Source organism: Dioscorea cayenensis, chromosome 14 (assembly GCF_009730915.1).
Source record: "Dioscorea cayenensis subsp. rotundata cultivar TDr96_F1 chromosome 14, TDr96_F1_v2_PseudoChromosome.rev07_lg8_w22 25.fasta, whole genome shotgun sequence".
Taxonomy (NCBI): Eukaryota; Viridiplantae; Streptophyta; class Magnoliopsida; order Dioscoreales; family Dioscoreaceae; genus Dioscorea; species Dioscorea cayenensis.
In genome coordinates this window covers 16,874,362-16,891,930 of record NC_052484.1, presented here as the reverse complement: position 1 = coordinate 16,891,930, position 17,569 = coordinate 16,874,362, and the positions used below count along the sequence as shown (strand labels likewise).

The 17,569-nt window shown below is 34.3% G+C and overlaps 1 protein-coding gene and 2 non-coding genes across 3 annotated transcripts; 1 reads left to right on the top strand and 2 right to left on the bottom strand.

Annotated features, from left to right (window-relative positions):
• Positions 1-10,751: 10,751 nt before the first annotated feature.
• LOC120275134 lies at positions 10,752-14,717 on the top strand. Its single transcript, XM_039281636.1, has 9 exons — positions 10,752-11,031; positions 11,127-11,192; positions 12,781-12,861; positions 12,944-12,997; positions 13,203-13,271; positions 13,615-13,677; positions 13,977-14,059; positions 14,150-14,215; positions 14,300-14,717. The coding sequence occupies exons 1-9, from the start codon at positions 10,798-10,800 to the stop codon at positions 14,340-14,342; spliced, it is 759 nt and encodes a 252-aa protein (XP_039137570.1). The 5' UTR covers positions 10,752-10,797; the 3' UTR covers positions 14,343-14,717.
• A 2,508-nt stretch (positions 14,718-17,225) lies between these two features.
• TRNAA-UGC lies at positions 17,226-17,298 on the bottom strand. Its single transcript has one exon. It is a non-coding gene; the product is annotated as a tRNA-Ala (tRNA).
• An 80-nt stretch (positions 17,299-17,378) lies between these two features.
• TRNAR-UCG lies at positions 17,379-17,452 on the bottom strand. The gene has a single exon. It is a non-coding gene; the product is annotated as a tRNA-Arg (tRNA).
• Between the last annotated feature and the right edge of the window lie 117 nt (positions 17,453-17,569).

Genomic DNA, 17,569 nt, shown 5'->3' with positions numbered 1-17,569 from the left:
TTCGTTCTATCACCTTTAAATCCCCCTAGTATTTGAGAAATACAAGTATTGTTGTCTTCATAAATTACTGTAGCATTTGTTATAGCAATTGGTAATTTGCATGATGACTGTATATGACCAATCATAGATCGCAACCATTGTCATTCTCGACTTGCTTTATGTAGAGCTAGAATTTCAGCATGATTTGATGAAGTAGCTATAAGAGTTTGTTTTGTAGAATGCCATGAGATAGTTGTACCATTGTAAAAAAAAATATATCCAGTCTGAGATCGCCCTTTGTGAGGATCAGACAGATACCCAGCATCAGCAAAGCCTGTGAGATTGGATGAAGATTTCTGTGGATAAAATAAGCCCAGATCTGTAATTCCTCGTAAATAACGTAGTACATCCTTTACTCATTTCCAGTATTTTCGTGTCGGTGTAGAGTTGTATCTTAGTAGAAGATTTACTGCAAAAAGTATATCTAGTCTTGTATTATTTTGCAAGGAACATTAATGCACCAATTGCACTTAGATATGGAGTTTTTGGACCAAGAATGATCTCTCCTTCTTCAGGTGGACAAAATGGATCTTTCTGTATATCAAGTGTCCGGACGACCATTGGCGTACTCAGTGGATAAGCATTCTCCATATTAAATCTCTTCAACACCTTTTCTATATAGGTTGATTGATGCACAAATATTCTCGAGGGTAAGTGCTTGATTCGTATTCCAAGACAAAATTTGGTCTTTCCCAAATCTTTCATTTCAAATTCATTCCTCAGATATGATGTTGTAATTGCAATTTTAGAAGGATTGCCTACAAGATGTAAATCATCCACATGTACAGCTATCACAACAAAACTGTTAGTATAACTTTTAATAAACACACATGGACATATACTATCATTTTGGTACCCTTCTTTTAAAAGATATTCACTGAGACGAATATACCACATTTGTCCAGATTGTTTTAATCCATAGAGAGATCTCTGTAATTTAATAGAGTATAAATGATGATGATTTGTAATGTCTGTTATTGTGTATCCTTCAGGGATTTTCATATATATATATATATATATATATATATATATATATATATATATATATATATATATATCATTTCCAAGTAATCCATAATAGATATGCTATAACAACACCCATCAACTGCATATCTAATTTATTACTTGTTGCCATGGAAATTAAAAATTGAAAAGTAATTCCATCCATTACAGGAGAATATGTTTCTTCATAACCAATACCAAACATTTGAGAAAAACCTTGAGCAACCAGTCTTGGTTTGTATCTCATAATTTCATTATTTTCATTTTCTTTTTCTCACGAACACCCATTTATAACCGACTGGTTTTATCCCTTCTGGTGTTGTCACTATTGGCCCAAACACCTCATGTTTTGATAGAAAATTTAGCCCATCCTGGATAGCTTCTTTCCATTTTGGCTAATCATTTCTTTGTCAACATTCATCAATAGATCGTAGCTCTAGATCATTATCAATATTTATTTCTATATCTGTAGCCACATTGTAGATGAAAATATCATTTATTTCGGTCTCATGCCGATTCATTCTTTGGCCATCATCTACATAGCAAATTGAATTTTCAATATTTTCAGAAATATCATTCCCCATTGATTCTTCATTAACTTGTTCTGAGGGTTTTATAATTTCCTCTTTCTTTTTACATGGGGGATCCCTCTCTTTATTTTTCTGCTTCCTTTTTTTCTAGGAGCTGAATATTTGGCACCAATTGGTCTTCCACGTTTTTGTCGTGGTTTATTTTCTACTTGATTTTCTTTCAATGGAGTTTTAGGAATCTCAATTCGTGCAGGAGCATTAGCAGCTGGTATATATGATTTGGTTATCATTTTAGTATCAGTTAATGCATCAGGTATTTTATTTGTAATATGTTGTAATTTAATTATCCTTTGAACTTCAAGTTCACATTCATTAGTGTGATGATCATATGTATGCAATCGTGATGCATTCTAATCAATTTCTTTTGGCTTGTTTTGAGTAATCATTTCTCCCCTGTTAATGGTTCTAAATATGGAAGTCTACAAATCTTGCAGTAAATGCATCCCCTGTTAATGGTTCTAAATATCGTATATTTAAAGGGGAATCATAACCAACATATATACCAAGTCTATGTTGTGGACCCATTTTTGTACTATTTGGTGGTGCTATTGGCACATATATTGCACAACCAAAAATTCTTATATGTGAAATATCAGGCTCTTTACCCATAATAAGGTGGTGTGGTGAATATAAATTACATGTAGTGGGTCGGATCTGTATTAAAGCTGCAACATGCAAAATAGCATGACCCCATGCACTTGTAGGCAGTTTTGTCCTTAATAACATTGGACAAGCAATAATCTAGAGTCTTTTAATTAATGACTCTGCTAACCCATTTTGAGTATGTACATGAGCTACTGGATGCTCAACATATATTTCAACTGCCATACAATAATCATAAAATGATTTTGATGAAAATTCAGTAGCATTATCAAGACGAATTGTCTTTATAGGGTAATCTGAAAATTGTGCTTTAAGCCATATAATTTATGCCAATAACCTTGCAAAAGCTACATTTCTTGTAGATAGAAGTGAAACATGGGACCATCTAGTCGATGTATCAATTAAAACCATAAAATACCTAAATGGTCCGCATGATGGATGTATTGGTCCACATATATCTCCTTGTATTCTCTCTAAAAATTTAGGAGATTCACCAATCACCTTAGTAGTCAAAGGTCTGGTAATTAGCTTTCCCATTGAGCATGTTGAACATGCATGTTCATTATTTTTTAGGATTTTATAATCCTTCAGTGGGTGTCCATGAGAATTAGTAATAATCCAGCGCAACATAATAGCACCCGGATGTTCAAATCTTTCATGCCATGTTTTAAATATCTCTGGGTCATTAACCTTCCGAGTTAATACCGTATGTGATTCCATCACTTTGATACGTGTAAAATATAATCTTGAAGATATACAGGAAAAGCTTTCAAGTACACGTTTTTGGTATGAAATAATTCGTGTAATATGAATATAATCTTTTCCTTCCTTAACAACCATCTCTAAATGATATCCATTGAGACATATATCTTTAAAGCTTAGAAGGCTCCTCCTAGAGTTAGGAGAATAGAGAGCATTTTTCATCTGCAAGAATGTCCCATTTGGCAACATCAATGCTGCTTCTCCAAAACCTTCAATCAGGTATGATGACCCTGCTATAATGGTTATACATATCTTTCGCATTGATAAGGATATAAAATATATTCTTCTTATCAAAATAGTATGTGTTAACCTGCAATCAATAATGCATTCATCATCAACCATATTTCTAACAAAACAGAAGAAAAACATAATTTTAATAAAACATAATATAAAGATATATTACAAATTAGTCTATAAGGAAATCTGACACATCTAAATATGTATTTTCAGTTACATTTAGATCATTTGTAGATTTATTCTCAATAGGATTAACTGTAGGGTTGTTATCAAAATTTGTCTAAACATCTTTACCTTTTCTTATTTTTGAGTTATTCCTGGTAAAGATAGACAAAATGTTTAAGGGTCCTGCAAATTCTGGACTAATGACCTTCCAGGCCATAACGATAGCAAGTATCCCTCTTTGTCTCTGACCCCATATTGTGGCTTTGTTACTTTTGTTGATGTACATCAATTTTGCTTTCGCATGGTCCGATATTATTTTGGCCCCTCATCACCACCACGTCATCCTCGACCACCATAATATCCTCGTCCACCGCGGTTTTTAAAACCAGTACCGCGACCACACCATCTCCTTTGCCCAAAATTAATTTCTGGCAGTGGTGCTGATCCAGATGGTCAAGATTGATGATTCTGCATCAATAGTTCATTGTTTTGTTCCGCCACAAGGAGATAAGAAATTAATTCAAAAAATTTTGTGAAATTGTTTTTCTATATTGTTGTTATAATATAACATTTTGTGCGTGAAATATTGTAAATATTTTTCTCGAGCATCATACATTTCGTCACTGTTTTTCCACAAAGACGTAGCACTGAAACAATTTTAAATAGCTCGGAATTATATTCTTGCACGCTTTTAAAGTCTTGAAACCTGAGACTTGACTAGTCATTACGTGCTTTGGGCAAGTAGACCATTTTGAGATGTTCAAATCATTCTTTCAGGGATAACCACAATTCCTGTGGATCCTCAATGGTCAAATATCCATTCTTCAAGTCATTATCAATATGATGCCTTACAAATATTAAGGCTTTCGCCTTATTATCATTAGGCTCATTGTTATTAGCCTTAATAGCTTCGCCCAGGTTCCCTGCTTTCAAATGTAGCTTGATATTGAGGTTCCATGATATATAGTTGCTCACAAAAATGTGAAGAGCCTCAAATTCTCTTTTTGCAATATTTGCCATTAAAGATCAATCTCTATAAAATATAATAGATGATTAGAAGGAAAAATACTAATACTTGAAATATGGTTACATTAAAGTTAAATGGAAATGTAAAATAAGATTAGTAGCAGATTCATGCTGATAACGTATTGTATAAGAAACTAATAACTCATCATCAAGATAAACATATATATAAATTTACATAGTTATATTATAAGTATAAAAAGAATAAAAGCCAGAATATTTACCAAACACCTTTGAAGATTTATTTCTTCTTCTTCTTCTTTCTTCTTCTCTTTCTCTTCTTCTTCTCTTCTATCATTTTTACAATACATAAGGGGGGTATTTATAGGCATTTAGGGGTTGAATGGATGGCCAGGATTGATTCAATCCAACGGTCCAAAATACACTGGTATGTGGAATAATAATAGTACTTGCGGCTGCTATAGTGTTTCGCCTGCTACATTACATCTAGAATGTGCTACAGTAATACCGCTCGCTACAGTGTTATTGTTGCAGTAGGCATCCATTTATAATATTCATAACATCTACTTTATTATAGTGACATTTTTGTGATTTTTTTAATTTTTTATTTTTAGTTATTTTTATATTTTATTAGGTGTTAAACAATTTATATTATATTCTCCAAATCTATGGGCAAAAGCGGTTTGATCCAAATTATCCAAGCATGGTTTGTCTTTGTCTTTGAATATATTTTAAAAAAAATCAAGTATCTTAACAAGATTCAGAAAGACCTCTAAAGAAGTTGCCAATTATGTAGGGACTTTCCATAATAAATATCAATTTTATATATAACTAGTTAAGTTTTTTTTTTTTTTAACAAATAGATGGCAAACACCTCTCATTTTAAAATAAGCTAGCGACATGTACATGCATGACCCTTTGAGTTTTGGGGTTTGATTTTGTTGAGATGCCTTGAATTTGAAATTGATTGTGATTGTAACCCTATCCAAATTATGACTCGACCATAATTTAGGGAGTTAACCCTAAATTAGAGATTTCAATGAAAATCTGTGGTGGGCTTTTGGCTTGGGCCTACCCAACTGACTGATCCATTGTGGGTTATATTATTTTATTTTAATTTGGATATATATAGGGTTTTATCTATATCATCTAGTTGGATTTTGTTCCTCGAAAGAGAAGAATAAGAAATCTCTATCTCCCTGCCCGTGGACGTAGGTCATATAGACCGAACCACGTAAATCTCTGTGTGCTACTATTTTCTTTTGTTTTTCTTCATATTATTGTTGTGTTTGGCATAACAAGTGGCATCAGAGCAAGGCCCTTGAATTCAACTTCGAATTTAGGGTTTCTGGGTTTGCTGAAAGGATGGTCTCTCATAAATTCGAAATTGAGAAGTTCAATGGATCGAATGATTTCACTCTGTGGAAGATTAAGATGAAGGCGATTCTGGTTCAGCAGGGATGTGCGACAGCATTGGAAGGAGAAGGAAAATTACCAGCTGAGATGAAGGTGGAGGAGAAGGCAGAGATTTTGGCAAAGGCTCATAGCGCTATTCTTTTGAGTTTAACTGATGAAGTCTTGCAAGAGGTTATTAATGAAACGACTGTGGCAGGATTATGGAAGAAGCTGGAAAGCAAGTTTCAGAAAAAATCCCTAACCAACCGGTTATATCAAAAGCAGCGTTTGTATACCTTGCAGATGACAAAGAATATGCAGGTGAAAGATCATCTTGACAATTTTAACTGGATTATTCTAGATCTACAAGGTGTTGGTGTTAAAATTGATGATGAGGATCAAGCTATCATTCTCTTATGTTCCTTGCCAAATTCATATGAGAATTTTGTTGACACTATACTATATGGTAGAGACAGTATTTCTGTTAGCAATGTGAAGGATGCTATGTAGTCTAAGGAATTGAAGTGAAAGGTTTCTGGTTCTAAAGAAGATGGTGCAGAAGAAAGTTTGATTGTTAGTAGAGGCAGAATCAAGGAACGGGATGGTAGGAGCAGGGAAAAATCACGTTCCAAATTGAGACATGGAGGATTACGTTATTTTTTTGTAAAGAACAAGGTCACTTCAGGAAGGATTACCCATAGAGGAAGAAAGGAAATGAGAATAAAGAATCAAGTAGTAATGCCAGTGTATCTGTAGTGCATAAAGGAATTACAGTGATGCAAGATAATTATGATATAGCAGTGGATAGTTCTGATGAAGGCGTGGGAAGTGATGTTTTGACTGTCAGTATTTCAGGTGTTGTAAATACTTGGGTCTTGGATACTGGAGCATCTTATCATATGAAATTCTCAAAGGAATTGTTCACTTCTTTCAAGGAATGGAAAGGCAGTGTGCATTTGGGTGATGATGAGGAGCTTAGTGTTGAAGGCAATGGTTCTGTGCAGATTAAGATGTATGATGGAATAGTCAGAACATTTGATGCATGGTATGTTCCTGGTCTACGCAAGAACTTGATTGCTATTAGTACCCTAGCAAAATAGGGGTATAGTTTCTCTGGTGATGGTGAGCAGTTGAGAGTTTCTAAGGGCACTCTGGTAGTGATGAAGGGTAGATTGCAGCATAGTATTTACTTATTGATGGGTAGTTTAGTGATTGGAATAGTGGATGTATCTCATTCCTCAGAGTAGCATGATGATAGAACAGAATTATGGCATTACAGACTGGGTCACATGAGTGAGAAAGGGCTTGCAGTGCTGAGCAAACAAGGATTGTTGGGTGGTGCAGAAACTGGGAACTGAAATTTTGTGAGACTTGTGTTATGGGAAAGTAATGCAGGGTGAAATTCAGTTCTTGAAAGCACACTTCAACTGGTATTCTTGATTATATTCATTCAGATTTGTGGGGTCCCTCTACAATCAAGTCTCATGGCAGATGCAGATACTTTGTTACTTTCATTGATGATTATTCTAGAAAGGTCTGGGTATATTTTCTGAGATCAAAGGATGAGGTGTTTGGGAGGTTCAAGGAGTGGAAGACTATAGTTGAAAAGCGGACAGGCAAACAAGTCAAGACACTCAAAACAGATAATGGTTTAGAATTTTATAATAAACTATTTGATGAGTTCTGCAAGAAAGAAGGTATAGTGAGGCACCACACTGTATGATATACACCACAGCAGAATGGAGTTGCAGAACTCATGAACCAAACACTGTTACAGCGTGCTCGATGCATACGATTAAGTGTTGGCCTCTCTAAGCAATTTTGGGCCGAAGCAGTTAACACTGCTTGTTATCTGGTGAATAGATCTCCATCAACTGCAATTGTTTTGAAGACTCCTCAAGAGGTATGGTCCGGTAAACCCTCTGATTATTCTGGTTTGCGTATATTTGGTTGTCCTGCTTATGCTCATGTGAATGATGGTAAACTTGAGCCAAGGGAAATGAAATCCATATTTCTAGGGTATGCTGTTGGAGTTAAAGGATATAGATTGTGATGTACTGAAAAAGATAGAACTCCAAACTTTATTATTAGCAGAGATGTTACTTTTGATGAATCTGCTATGTTTAGCCAGAGAAAGGAGCTTGATAATGTTGTAGGTAATAAAGATCAGGGTGCTAACCAGAAGGTGGAGTTTGAGATTGAAGCTCAAAAAGGAATAGAAGAAACTATTGAATCACATAGTATAGCAGCAAGGAGACCAAGAAGGGAAATTAGAAAGCCTCTGAGGAATGCAGATTATGTCAATATTGTTAATACTAACTCTATTGCTTATGCCTTGGCAGTAGGAGAACATATTGATTCTGATGAACCGATGCAATATAAGAGGCAGTGCAGAGTAGAGAAGCATCAGAATGGTTGATTGCCATGAATGAGGAGATATAATCTCTAGCAAAGAACGAAACCTGGGAACTAGTTCCATTACCAAAGGGTGTAAAACCAGTAGGATGCAAATGGGTGCTCAAGAATAAAGAAGGGATTCCTGGAGTTGAACCAGCAAGGTTCAAAGCAAGGCTTGTGGCAAAGGGTTTCTCACAGAAGGAGGGAATTGATTATCATGAAGTATTCTCACCAGTTGTAAAGCACAAAACAATTCAGGTTAATCTAGCCATTGTAAGTGCTTTTGATTTGGAGTTAGAACAGCTTGATGTCAAAACAGCTTTTTTACATGGGAATCTGGAGGAACAGATTTATATGTCACAACCAGAGGGATTTCTTGTTTCCGGAAAGGAAAACCGTGTATGTTTGCTAAAAAGATCACTGTATGGGTTGAAGCAGTCCCAGAGGCAGTGGTATAAAAGGTTTGATGCATTCATGGTTTCTCATGATTTTGTGCGTAATGAGTATGATAATTGTGTTTACTCTAAAAAGCTTCTAGATGGTTCCTTTATATATTTGTTGCTATATGTGGATGACATGTTGATTGCAACTAAGAATAAAGCTGAAATTGATAATTTGAAGGTATTATTGAGCAATGAGTTTGACATGAAAAATTTAGGTGCAGCCAAAAAAGATGTTGGGAATAAAAATTTAGAGAGACAGGAAAGCAGGAATGTTATATGTTTCACAACAGAAGTATATTGAAAAGTTGTTGCAGTCTTTCCAGATGGAACACTCAAAGTCAGTTAGTACTCCTTTGGCATCACACTTTAAATTTGATGCTAGTACCTTACCTAGTACAAATGATGAGAGGGATTACATGAGTAGAATCCCTTATTCAAATGCTGTTGGTAGCTTGATGTATGGAATGGTATGTACTAGGCCAGATTTGGCTCATGCAGTTAGTGTGGTAAGTAGGTTTATGAGTAATACAGGGAAGCCTCATTGGGAGGCAGTTAAATGGATTATGCGATATTTGAAAGGTACGAGTGATATTTGCTTGGTCTATAGTACTGGTGGTCTTGTTGGCTATACAGATTCTAACTATGGCGGAGACCTTATTAAGAGGAGATCTTTGACTTGCTATATTTTTATCCTATTTGGGTGTGCCATCAGTTGGAAAGCAACACTTTAGTTTGCAGTTGCTTTGTCTACCACTGAAGCAGAATACATGTCACTGACAGAAGGGGTGAAGGAAGGCATGTGGGTGCATGGTCTTGTTGATAGTTTGGGCTTGAATGTGCAGAGACCAATTATTTATTGTGATAATCATAGTGCATTAAGCTTGGCGAAGAATCCAGTCTATCATGAAAGATCAAAGCATATTGATGTCAGGTTGAACTTCATTCGGGATGTTATTGAAGACAAACGGCTTTCCATAGAGAAAATAGCCACAGCAAACAATCCAGCAGATATGTTGACGAAGCCTTTACCTACAGAAAAGTTCAAGCATAGCTTGGACTTGGTGAATATCCGCACAGCGTGAAGCCCTTCGGGGCGTGGATGGCAGGGGGATGTTCTTGGTTCTTGATGCATGGGAAAATTCAAGTCAAGGTGGAGATTTGTTGAGATGCCTTGAATTTGAAATTGATTGTGATTGTAACCCTATCCAAATTATGACTCGACCCTAATTTAGGGAGTTAACCCTAAATTAGAGATTTCAATGAAAATCTATGGTGGGTTTTTGGCTTGGGCATGCCCAACAGACTGATCCATTGTGGGTTATATTATTTTATTTTAATTTGGATATATATAGGGTTTTATCAATATCATCTAGTTGGATTTTGTTCCTCAAAAGAGAAGAATAAGAAATCTCTATCTCCCTACCCGTGGACGTAGGTCATATAGACCGAACCACGTAAATCTCTGTGTACTACTATTTTCTTTTGTTTTTCTTCATATTATTGTTGTGTTTGGCATAACAGATTTCAAATCCTCTATAAAACGAATATTCTATTTAAATAATCTCGGTGACAATAGACCAAAAAATTATTGGTTATGATTAGTTATGAATTAATAATGTTCATATATCAAAATATATATATATATATATATAACAGTTAAGCATATGATAATGTCCTTGTCTATATCTATGCGTTATGAATTTTTTTTATTTATTTAAAGTTAAGAAATTCATTACTTGAAAGTTGAAATCACATAGTACAGTCTTGGGCTAGTAAGAGGGAATATGCTTGTGGAAAGAAAATCTCCAATCATGGAGTCCTGGTTTTGTAATGGACTCCTGAGTTAAGAAGTATGTAAGCTTGTTAACCGATCTGTAAACATGGGAGAGAGTCATCATTGGTCTTTGATTGAGTAGGCATATGCAATCTAATATAATGGAGTAATTTCATATGATAATGTCCTTGTCTCTCTTGGCTTTCTTTAACAAGCAAAGAACAACACTGTAGTGTCCATTTCCACACAACATTAACAAAAAAAAATCTATTTTTTAATTACTAAAATCTAATTAAAACTTAATAAAATAAAATAATAAGGTATAGATATATCCAAAAGTTGATGAAAGGGTGCAATTTTTAAAAGAAATGAAGACCTCTCAATTTTGTGAAGAAAAGAAGTGGAAATGGTTTCTGCCGGCCTTGCAGGAGCCCTCTTCTCAGCAGCCAATCCCAGCTCTTTAACAGCTCGTTTGGTTGCTCCGCGGTTCACCACACCGTTCCAATCCTCATCTCTTCTCACGCTGTCTTCCTCTTTGCTCCACCGTCAGAGTGTTCCAGTGAGAAGATTATTGCAGGTTCGAGCGGCGAGAATGGAGTCCACTCGTGCATCCTTGGGCTTCAGAGCTCCACATTTTGAGGTTTTTTTTTTGTGTAAATTTGTCGCCTTTTTTGAGATGAAGAATGATGAGCTTTGATTGAGGTTTTGCTTATGGATTTGATGTCTTTTGGACAGCTTCCGGAGCCTTTGACTGGGAAAGTTTGGACCTTGGATGAGTTTGAATCCTACCCTGCTTTGCTGGTGAGATTTGTTCTGGTTTTTGATGATTTGATTGTTGTGTTTGTGGTGTGCAAAGATCATTGCTTTGAATCCTGTCCTGCTTTTCTAGTGAGAATTATGAATTTCATTTCAATTGTTCAATTGTTTGGGTATGTGTGCGTGTTTGTTTTTAGTGCAGACATTCTTGCTTTTGTTGTTTATTATTTCCTTTTAGTGGTCTGGACATTGGATAGCTTTGAATGCTAACCTGCTTTGCTGTTGAGAATTATTCGTTTGATTTCCATTATTGTGTCTGGTTTTTTCTCTATTTTCCTTTATTTAATGATTTAATTCCGTGCGTGTGCTCTTCTTCCTTCTGTTTTTTTTTAGATAAGGAAATTGGATGAGTTTAAATCCTGTCCTGCTTTTCAGATGAGAATTATTCATTTGCTTTCCATTGTTGGGTCAGGTTTTTGGTTTGTTTGTTTGTTTTGTTGGTTGCGCTTGTATGATCAGTGATTACTGCTGTAGGTGGGTTTCTTGTTCAGGTTCTTCTTTCCATGCTTTGCGAAGATTGTCATGGATATACATATTTTGGCTAAGCAGACTTGTGTGTGCGTGCACTCATGTTTGTAGACAGTTGCTTTTCTTGCATTTTTTTTATTGGTTCAAATTCTTCTTTCATTTTTGTGAAGTTAGCTTTGTGTGTTTGTTAGGTCTAATCCTTCTTAGCAATGTATAATAGAACCATTGACGACAATAACATGCTGTTTAATTCAATTCAGCTCACGAGGATGTAGATGATGTGACATTAGAGAAGGCCAACATCTTTCTCTGAAATGTTGTAATCATCTTAGGATTTAGATCTATCTAGACAGGAGAAAATTATGCACTTTAGGTGAGCAAAGAGTATAACCTTCTGTTGAAGAGCTTGGATATTAACTTCCTACTTTCAATGGCTTCTGATACACTTGCTGTGATTCTTGTGGTCATGGCCAAGTTTAAGAGGTGTCTACATTTCCCTCTTAATGAAGGATTAGTCACCATAATATCAAACCACTTTTGTCCGTGGATCAAATTTTATCAAAAGAAATTAACCTGTTGATGCTTGATTCCTCTTCCTCTTTTACTTTCGTGGTCAAGTTCATTATGAACCAATCTCATAAGGATATTTCATATTTCAAATTTAAATATCTGGAAGAGGACAATGTTTTGGTTCAAGAGATAAGTGGTACTTCCCCCTTATTGAGCTTCTTATCTTCCTTGCCTTATTGAGAAGCCATTATTTTGTTGCTTTTGAGAAGACTGTCTGTAACTTTTCATGAAAGGTTTCTTGCCTTTGTGTCTAGTCCTTTAGTGATACTTCTTAGTGGACCTTAATCAGTATACAGATTTTGAGCTTGTACTTGCAAAGATATCCTTAGAACACCCATTGTCATTTCTAAGTGCATGGATTCAAGACAAGGGTCTTCTTACCTTATGTTCTTAATTATTTGCTTGTGAATGATGGAGTAGAATTATCACCTTTTAAATTCACACTTGAACATTTTGTTAGCCTTAAGTATTTCTATAAACTAAACATATGTATGTAAAATAACTTTTTTAACCTGATGTGCATTGGATGGTGTAGGTGATGTTCATTTGCAACCACTGCCCATTTGTTAAGCACTTAAAAAAGGATATTGCGAAGATTACAAGTTTCTACATGGGGGTATGTGAGTTCCTTTATTGTTGTATGAAACACTATCTGATAAACATTTACTGGTAGCTATTTTTCCTTTTTATGCAAGCAGAAGGGACTTGGTGTTGTTGCAATCTCTTCAAATTCCGCCATTACACATCCACAGGTACTGATTAGTATATTATATGTTTTAACTGTTATAAATGGTTGCTTCAAGATGGAATCAAACCTTGTTTCTTACACTCAAAGCAAGATTATGTGATGCCTTTTACCGATAAACACTTGGTGGATTCAACATATTTTAATATTTATTTGCTCAATTTTATCCAACACTTCTTTTTCTATGTTAAGCTCTTGTTTATTTCTAACAGGATGGACCTGAATTTATGGCACAAGATGCGAAGCTATTTAACTATCCTTTCCCTTACTTGTTTGATGAGGTAATCATAGTTTGCATCTTTAATAATACCATTTAACTGGAAAATATATCTTCCAATTGAAATGCCCACTATCTATATTACATTGATCAGAGTAATTCATCGTTCCCTTTTGTTCCTGAAAATATTTGAAACTTATAATTTGTAAAAGTTAACCTTCATTGCAACATTCAAGTCACAACTTCAGTGTATCAGTGGATTACCATTAACAAAAACAATCTTTTTCTTTGTACATTTGACTTCAACATGGTTAATTAATATCCCATCTTTCTAAACTTTGATAATAAAAAAAAGGATGAATTTGATTGTTTGTTTTTTTAACCATGTCTTTTTGTTATCCTCCAAGACACAAGAAGTTGCTCGGGCATTTCAAGCTGTATGCACACCGGAGTTTTTCCTCTTCAAAAAGGTAAAATTCATTTTTCTAACATAACTTCTTGAATACGGTGATATCTTGATGTAAATTTCGTCTTTTGGTTGTAAGCTTGTGTTACACTCTTACATTTAGTTCTTCGCAAGTGCTCTGTCATGCATGACAATGCATCTTATTCCCGTTCATTTTGTAATCTTGTGTTGAACTCTTACATGCATCCAGTATTTCATGGCTATTCCTTTATGCATTATAATGCATCTTGTTCCTGCTCAAATGAATCTACCGTGTTATGATACCTTCTTCCGTATTTTAATGTATTTGACTTCTGTTTATAGGATGGAAGGCGACCTTTTGAGTTGTTCTACCATGGACAATTTGATGACTCCCGACCAAACAGTAACATACCTGTCACAGGAAGGTACATGTACAAAATGCGAGGTGGATTTTTTTTTTTTTATTATGCATTGTTGAATCTTCCATTGATGTATTTCATATAATTACTTCTCAGAGATTTGAGTTTGGCAATAGATTGTGTTCTAAGTGGCCAGCACTTGTCTATTGCCCAAAAGCCAAGGTAATCAATGCGACTAACCTATAGTTATAATTAAACTCATCTTTTGCTGAATTCCTTACGGATTTATATGGTTTCTATTTTTAGTATTGGATGCAGCATAAAGTGGCATCTGGGAAAGAGCTCATGATGGTATGCTGTCCCCGGTTTTTCAACTCTGCACCGTATCTCTGCCTTCACTCGTTGATGTCATGCATAAGTTTGAAGCCATGAGGACTAGTTGCCAAAACTTAGTGTCCAAAAGTGCATCTAGAAAGGAGGAACTTATCTACTAAAATGCATTATACATGCTTTTTACCATACCATAAAAATGGTAGACACGTGCTTGTTACCTTTGAACTCATCATCGTTATTAAGTGCATGTGCTTCTCTGTGTTCTGAATTAATATAAACAAATTGCTAGTCTGTCTGCTTCATTCTAGTTCATGTTGCAGATGGAGCAATTAAAGAAAACCGTATTTTGATAAACGCCAACACATAAAATGTCAAGCTTTGTCGATGATAATCTCTAGCGATATGTTTGTGCAATGTTTATTGGTATAGAAACATGTTAGTTGGTTCAGTTGGAAAGAATTCACATGTATTAACTCATCAAAGTTTTTTTTCCCAGTTAATTGCAAATATTGTTTGCATTTAACGAGAAGCAAACAAAGTAAAGAAAGATTGATCTCTTGACAGTGTTGTAATTCTGAAGGAGATCAATAGTATGATACTCTTGTTTGATCATCTGAAAGCTTGTTCTGGTTTTTGATGAACCTTCTTTTGTTCGTAATTGAAGTTGAAGTTATTGAGAATTATAAACGTTTGTAACAGTGCAAAACCAAGAATATATATTTATATATTACCGTTTAAATAGAAATAAATTTATCATTCAATTATATTACTGTTAGTATATATAGAATCTATGAACGAATGAATTAAAACTGATTGTTGATGTTGTGGTAGTTATCAATGAATATTTGTTGTCCTTAATGAGGTTTCATAATTTTTTTGTACGAGTTATGTTTGCAAATGAGTATGTTCTGATTTTATCATTGACCAATTAAAGGAACTCCATTTACTAATCGTAACATGTGTTGTACCAAAGAGTTTATAGTCTAGCAATAGAGATCTTATTTTTTCACTAGTGACGTGGGATTTTCAAGTTTTCAAGATTAAATTCTATTGGAATTGGACATAGTGATAGTGAGACTTTAATATAGCTATGGGTTTGTAATCTAAAACCCCGTGTTACTAGATGAAGATGCATCGATTGAACAATCGATTTATTACTAGAGGAAGACGCATGGGTTGAACAATCGATTCGCATCTGCAATCTACACACCTCTAATTAAATTCACTTGTCGAATTCGTAAAAGTAATGATTAGAGGTGGGCACGGGCCGGTTAACCGGGCCCGCCGGGTCCGGTTCACTGGAAGCCGGACCCAGAACCGGCCCGTGCTACAAGGGAGACCCGCCGGGCCGGGTTGACCCGGCAGGCCCGCCGGGTCTGGTCCATTCTGTGAATGAACCGGACCTGGCCCGACGGGTTTTTGTAAATAACAAAAAACGGGTTTTTGTAAATAACAAAGTGAGAAAATAACATTAACCAATTGGCCAACAAATTTTTCTTGTTTTAATTTAAAACATAAATAACTATAAAGAAGTTACAAAATATTTTTTAAATTTAATCCCAAACAACAAAAAATTTAAAATAATTTATAATAACTTAAAAAATTTTATGACATATCAAAATAATTTTAAAAAGGATAAAAAAAACTACATTTTTTTAATTTATTTATCTATCAAATTAAATTATTAAGACACCTTTTTTTAAGTCATGAAATAAAACGTATATATCAAGTAGTATTCTTTATTTTTTTAAATCGAAGTTTATCATCAACTTATTTATTTATTATAATTAGGGTTGACTCTAAATTTTACTTTTAGTATCCGATAATAGGGTTATTATCAGTCTTATCATGTTGTTATTGAAAAAAAGTTACAAATCAAAATAATATGGTGTGAACCATTATTCAAAGATATTCTTTTTTTACTAATATATTTTTTTATAAATTGATTTACATAATTTAAAAAAACAATTTTTTTGTAATTATATTTTTTTATTTTTATAAATTGAAACAAAAATAATCTAATATATATATGTGATAAATAAGAGTCTAGCTTATTTAAGAGAATTTAAGAGTGTGCATATGTAGAGATTTAGTACTTATGAACCAAAAAACAATTAACAAAATAATTATTTTTTAAAAAAATATTTATGAAAATTTATTGTTTGATACTTTGATATTTTACTAATTGATTTGTATACTTTTTTTAATTTATTATATGGTTTTTAATTTTTTATAAATTAAATATATAAAATATTTTGATCCATATCCTACATCTATCTATATATAATTCTTTCCAATAAATATTAGAAATAAATTGTAGTTCAAGTGGTTGGGTTTTTGCTATCCAAGTTCAAGATCATGGGTTCAAATCCCATGACCAACAAGTTCTTAGTATTAAAAAAAACAAACAAAAATATTAAACCGGGTTTGACCTGGCCCGCCGGGCCCAACCGGGTTTTGACCCGCCGGGTCACGGGTTGGGAAAAAACCAACCCGCAATGAACCGGCCTGCCGGGTTCAATAACCCGGCGGGCAAGGCACGGGCCGGTTTTTCGGACGGCACGTGCCCACCTCTAATAATAATAATATGTGATGTATTAATATTTGATCTAATATATTATTCATATATTAGATATGTAACTCTTATATATAAAATTTAATGTCATTAAATATAGTTTTGTTATACTTGAAAGTAGCAAATTATAATGTTTATAATTAATTCTATATATAAAAACAAAACATAAGGTAATTTTTCAGTAAATAAACAAAACAAAATAGCACAAATAGAAAAATATAAAGTTTATTGTTGAATATGGGAAAAAAAAATGAGATATTCGAATAAGATTAGTATAAAATATAAGCAACGGTGAAAAGAAAATAAATAAATAAAAACAATAAATGGAGATGCGGGGTATCGAACCCCGTACCTCTCGCATGCAAAGCGAGCGCTCTACCATGTGAGCTACATCCCCATTTGTGTTTAAATGTCGATCATAAATTACCTTATATATTTAATAATAATTTAAAATTCCAAAAACCTCTCCAAGGAAGCCGACCACAGTGGGAGTCGAACCCACGACCTTCTGATCCGAAGTCAGACGCGCTAATCCACTGCGCTATGCGGTCATATCTGCTAATGGATTTAAAATAAAATTTCATATGAGATTTCAAATGCTATCTATACATTCCTCTACCACATCCATAATCTCATGATCATTCTCCAACACAAGAAACCCAGAAAAA

What these genes read in the sequence shown, in the direction of transcription:
- LOC120275134 (XM_039281636.1), top strand. Translation starts at nt 10,798, where the DNA reads ATGGTTTCTGCCGGCCTTGCAGGAGCCCTCTTCTCAGCAGCCAATCCC. An exon ending in AATCCTACCCTGCTTTGCTG is followed by an intron (nt 11,193 to 12,780) that starts GTGAGATTTGTT and finishes TGGATGGTGTAG; the next exon opens with GTGATGTTCATTTGCAACCA. An exon ending in AGTTTTTCCTCTTCAAAAAG is followed by an intron (nt 13,678 to 13,976) that starts GTAAAATTCATT and finishes TTCTGTTTATAG; the next exon opens with GATGGAAGGCGACCTTTTGA.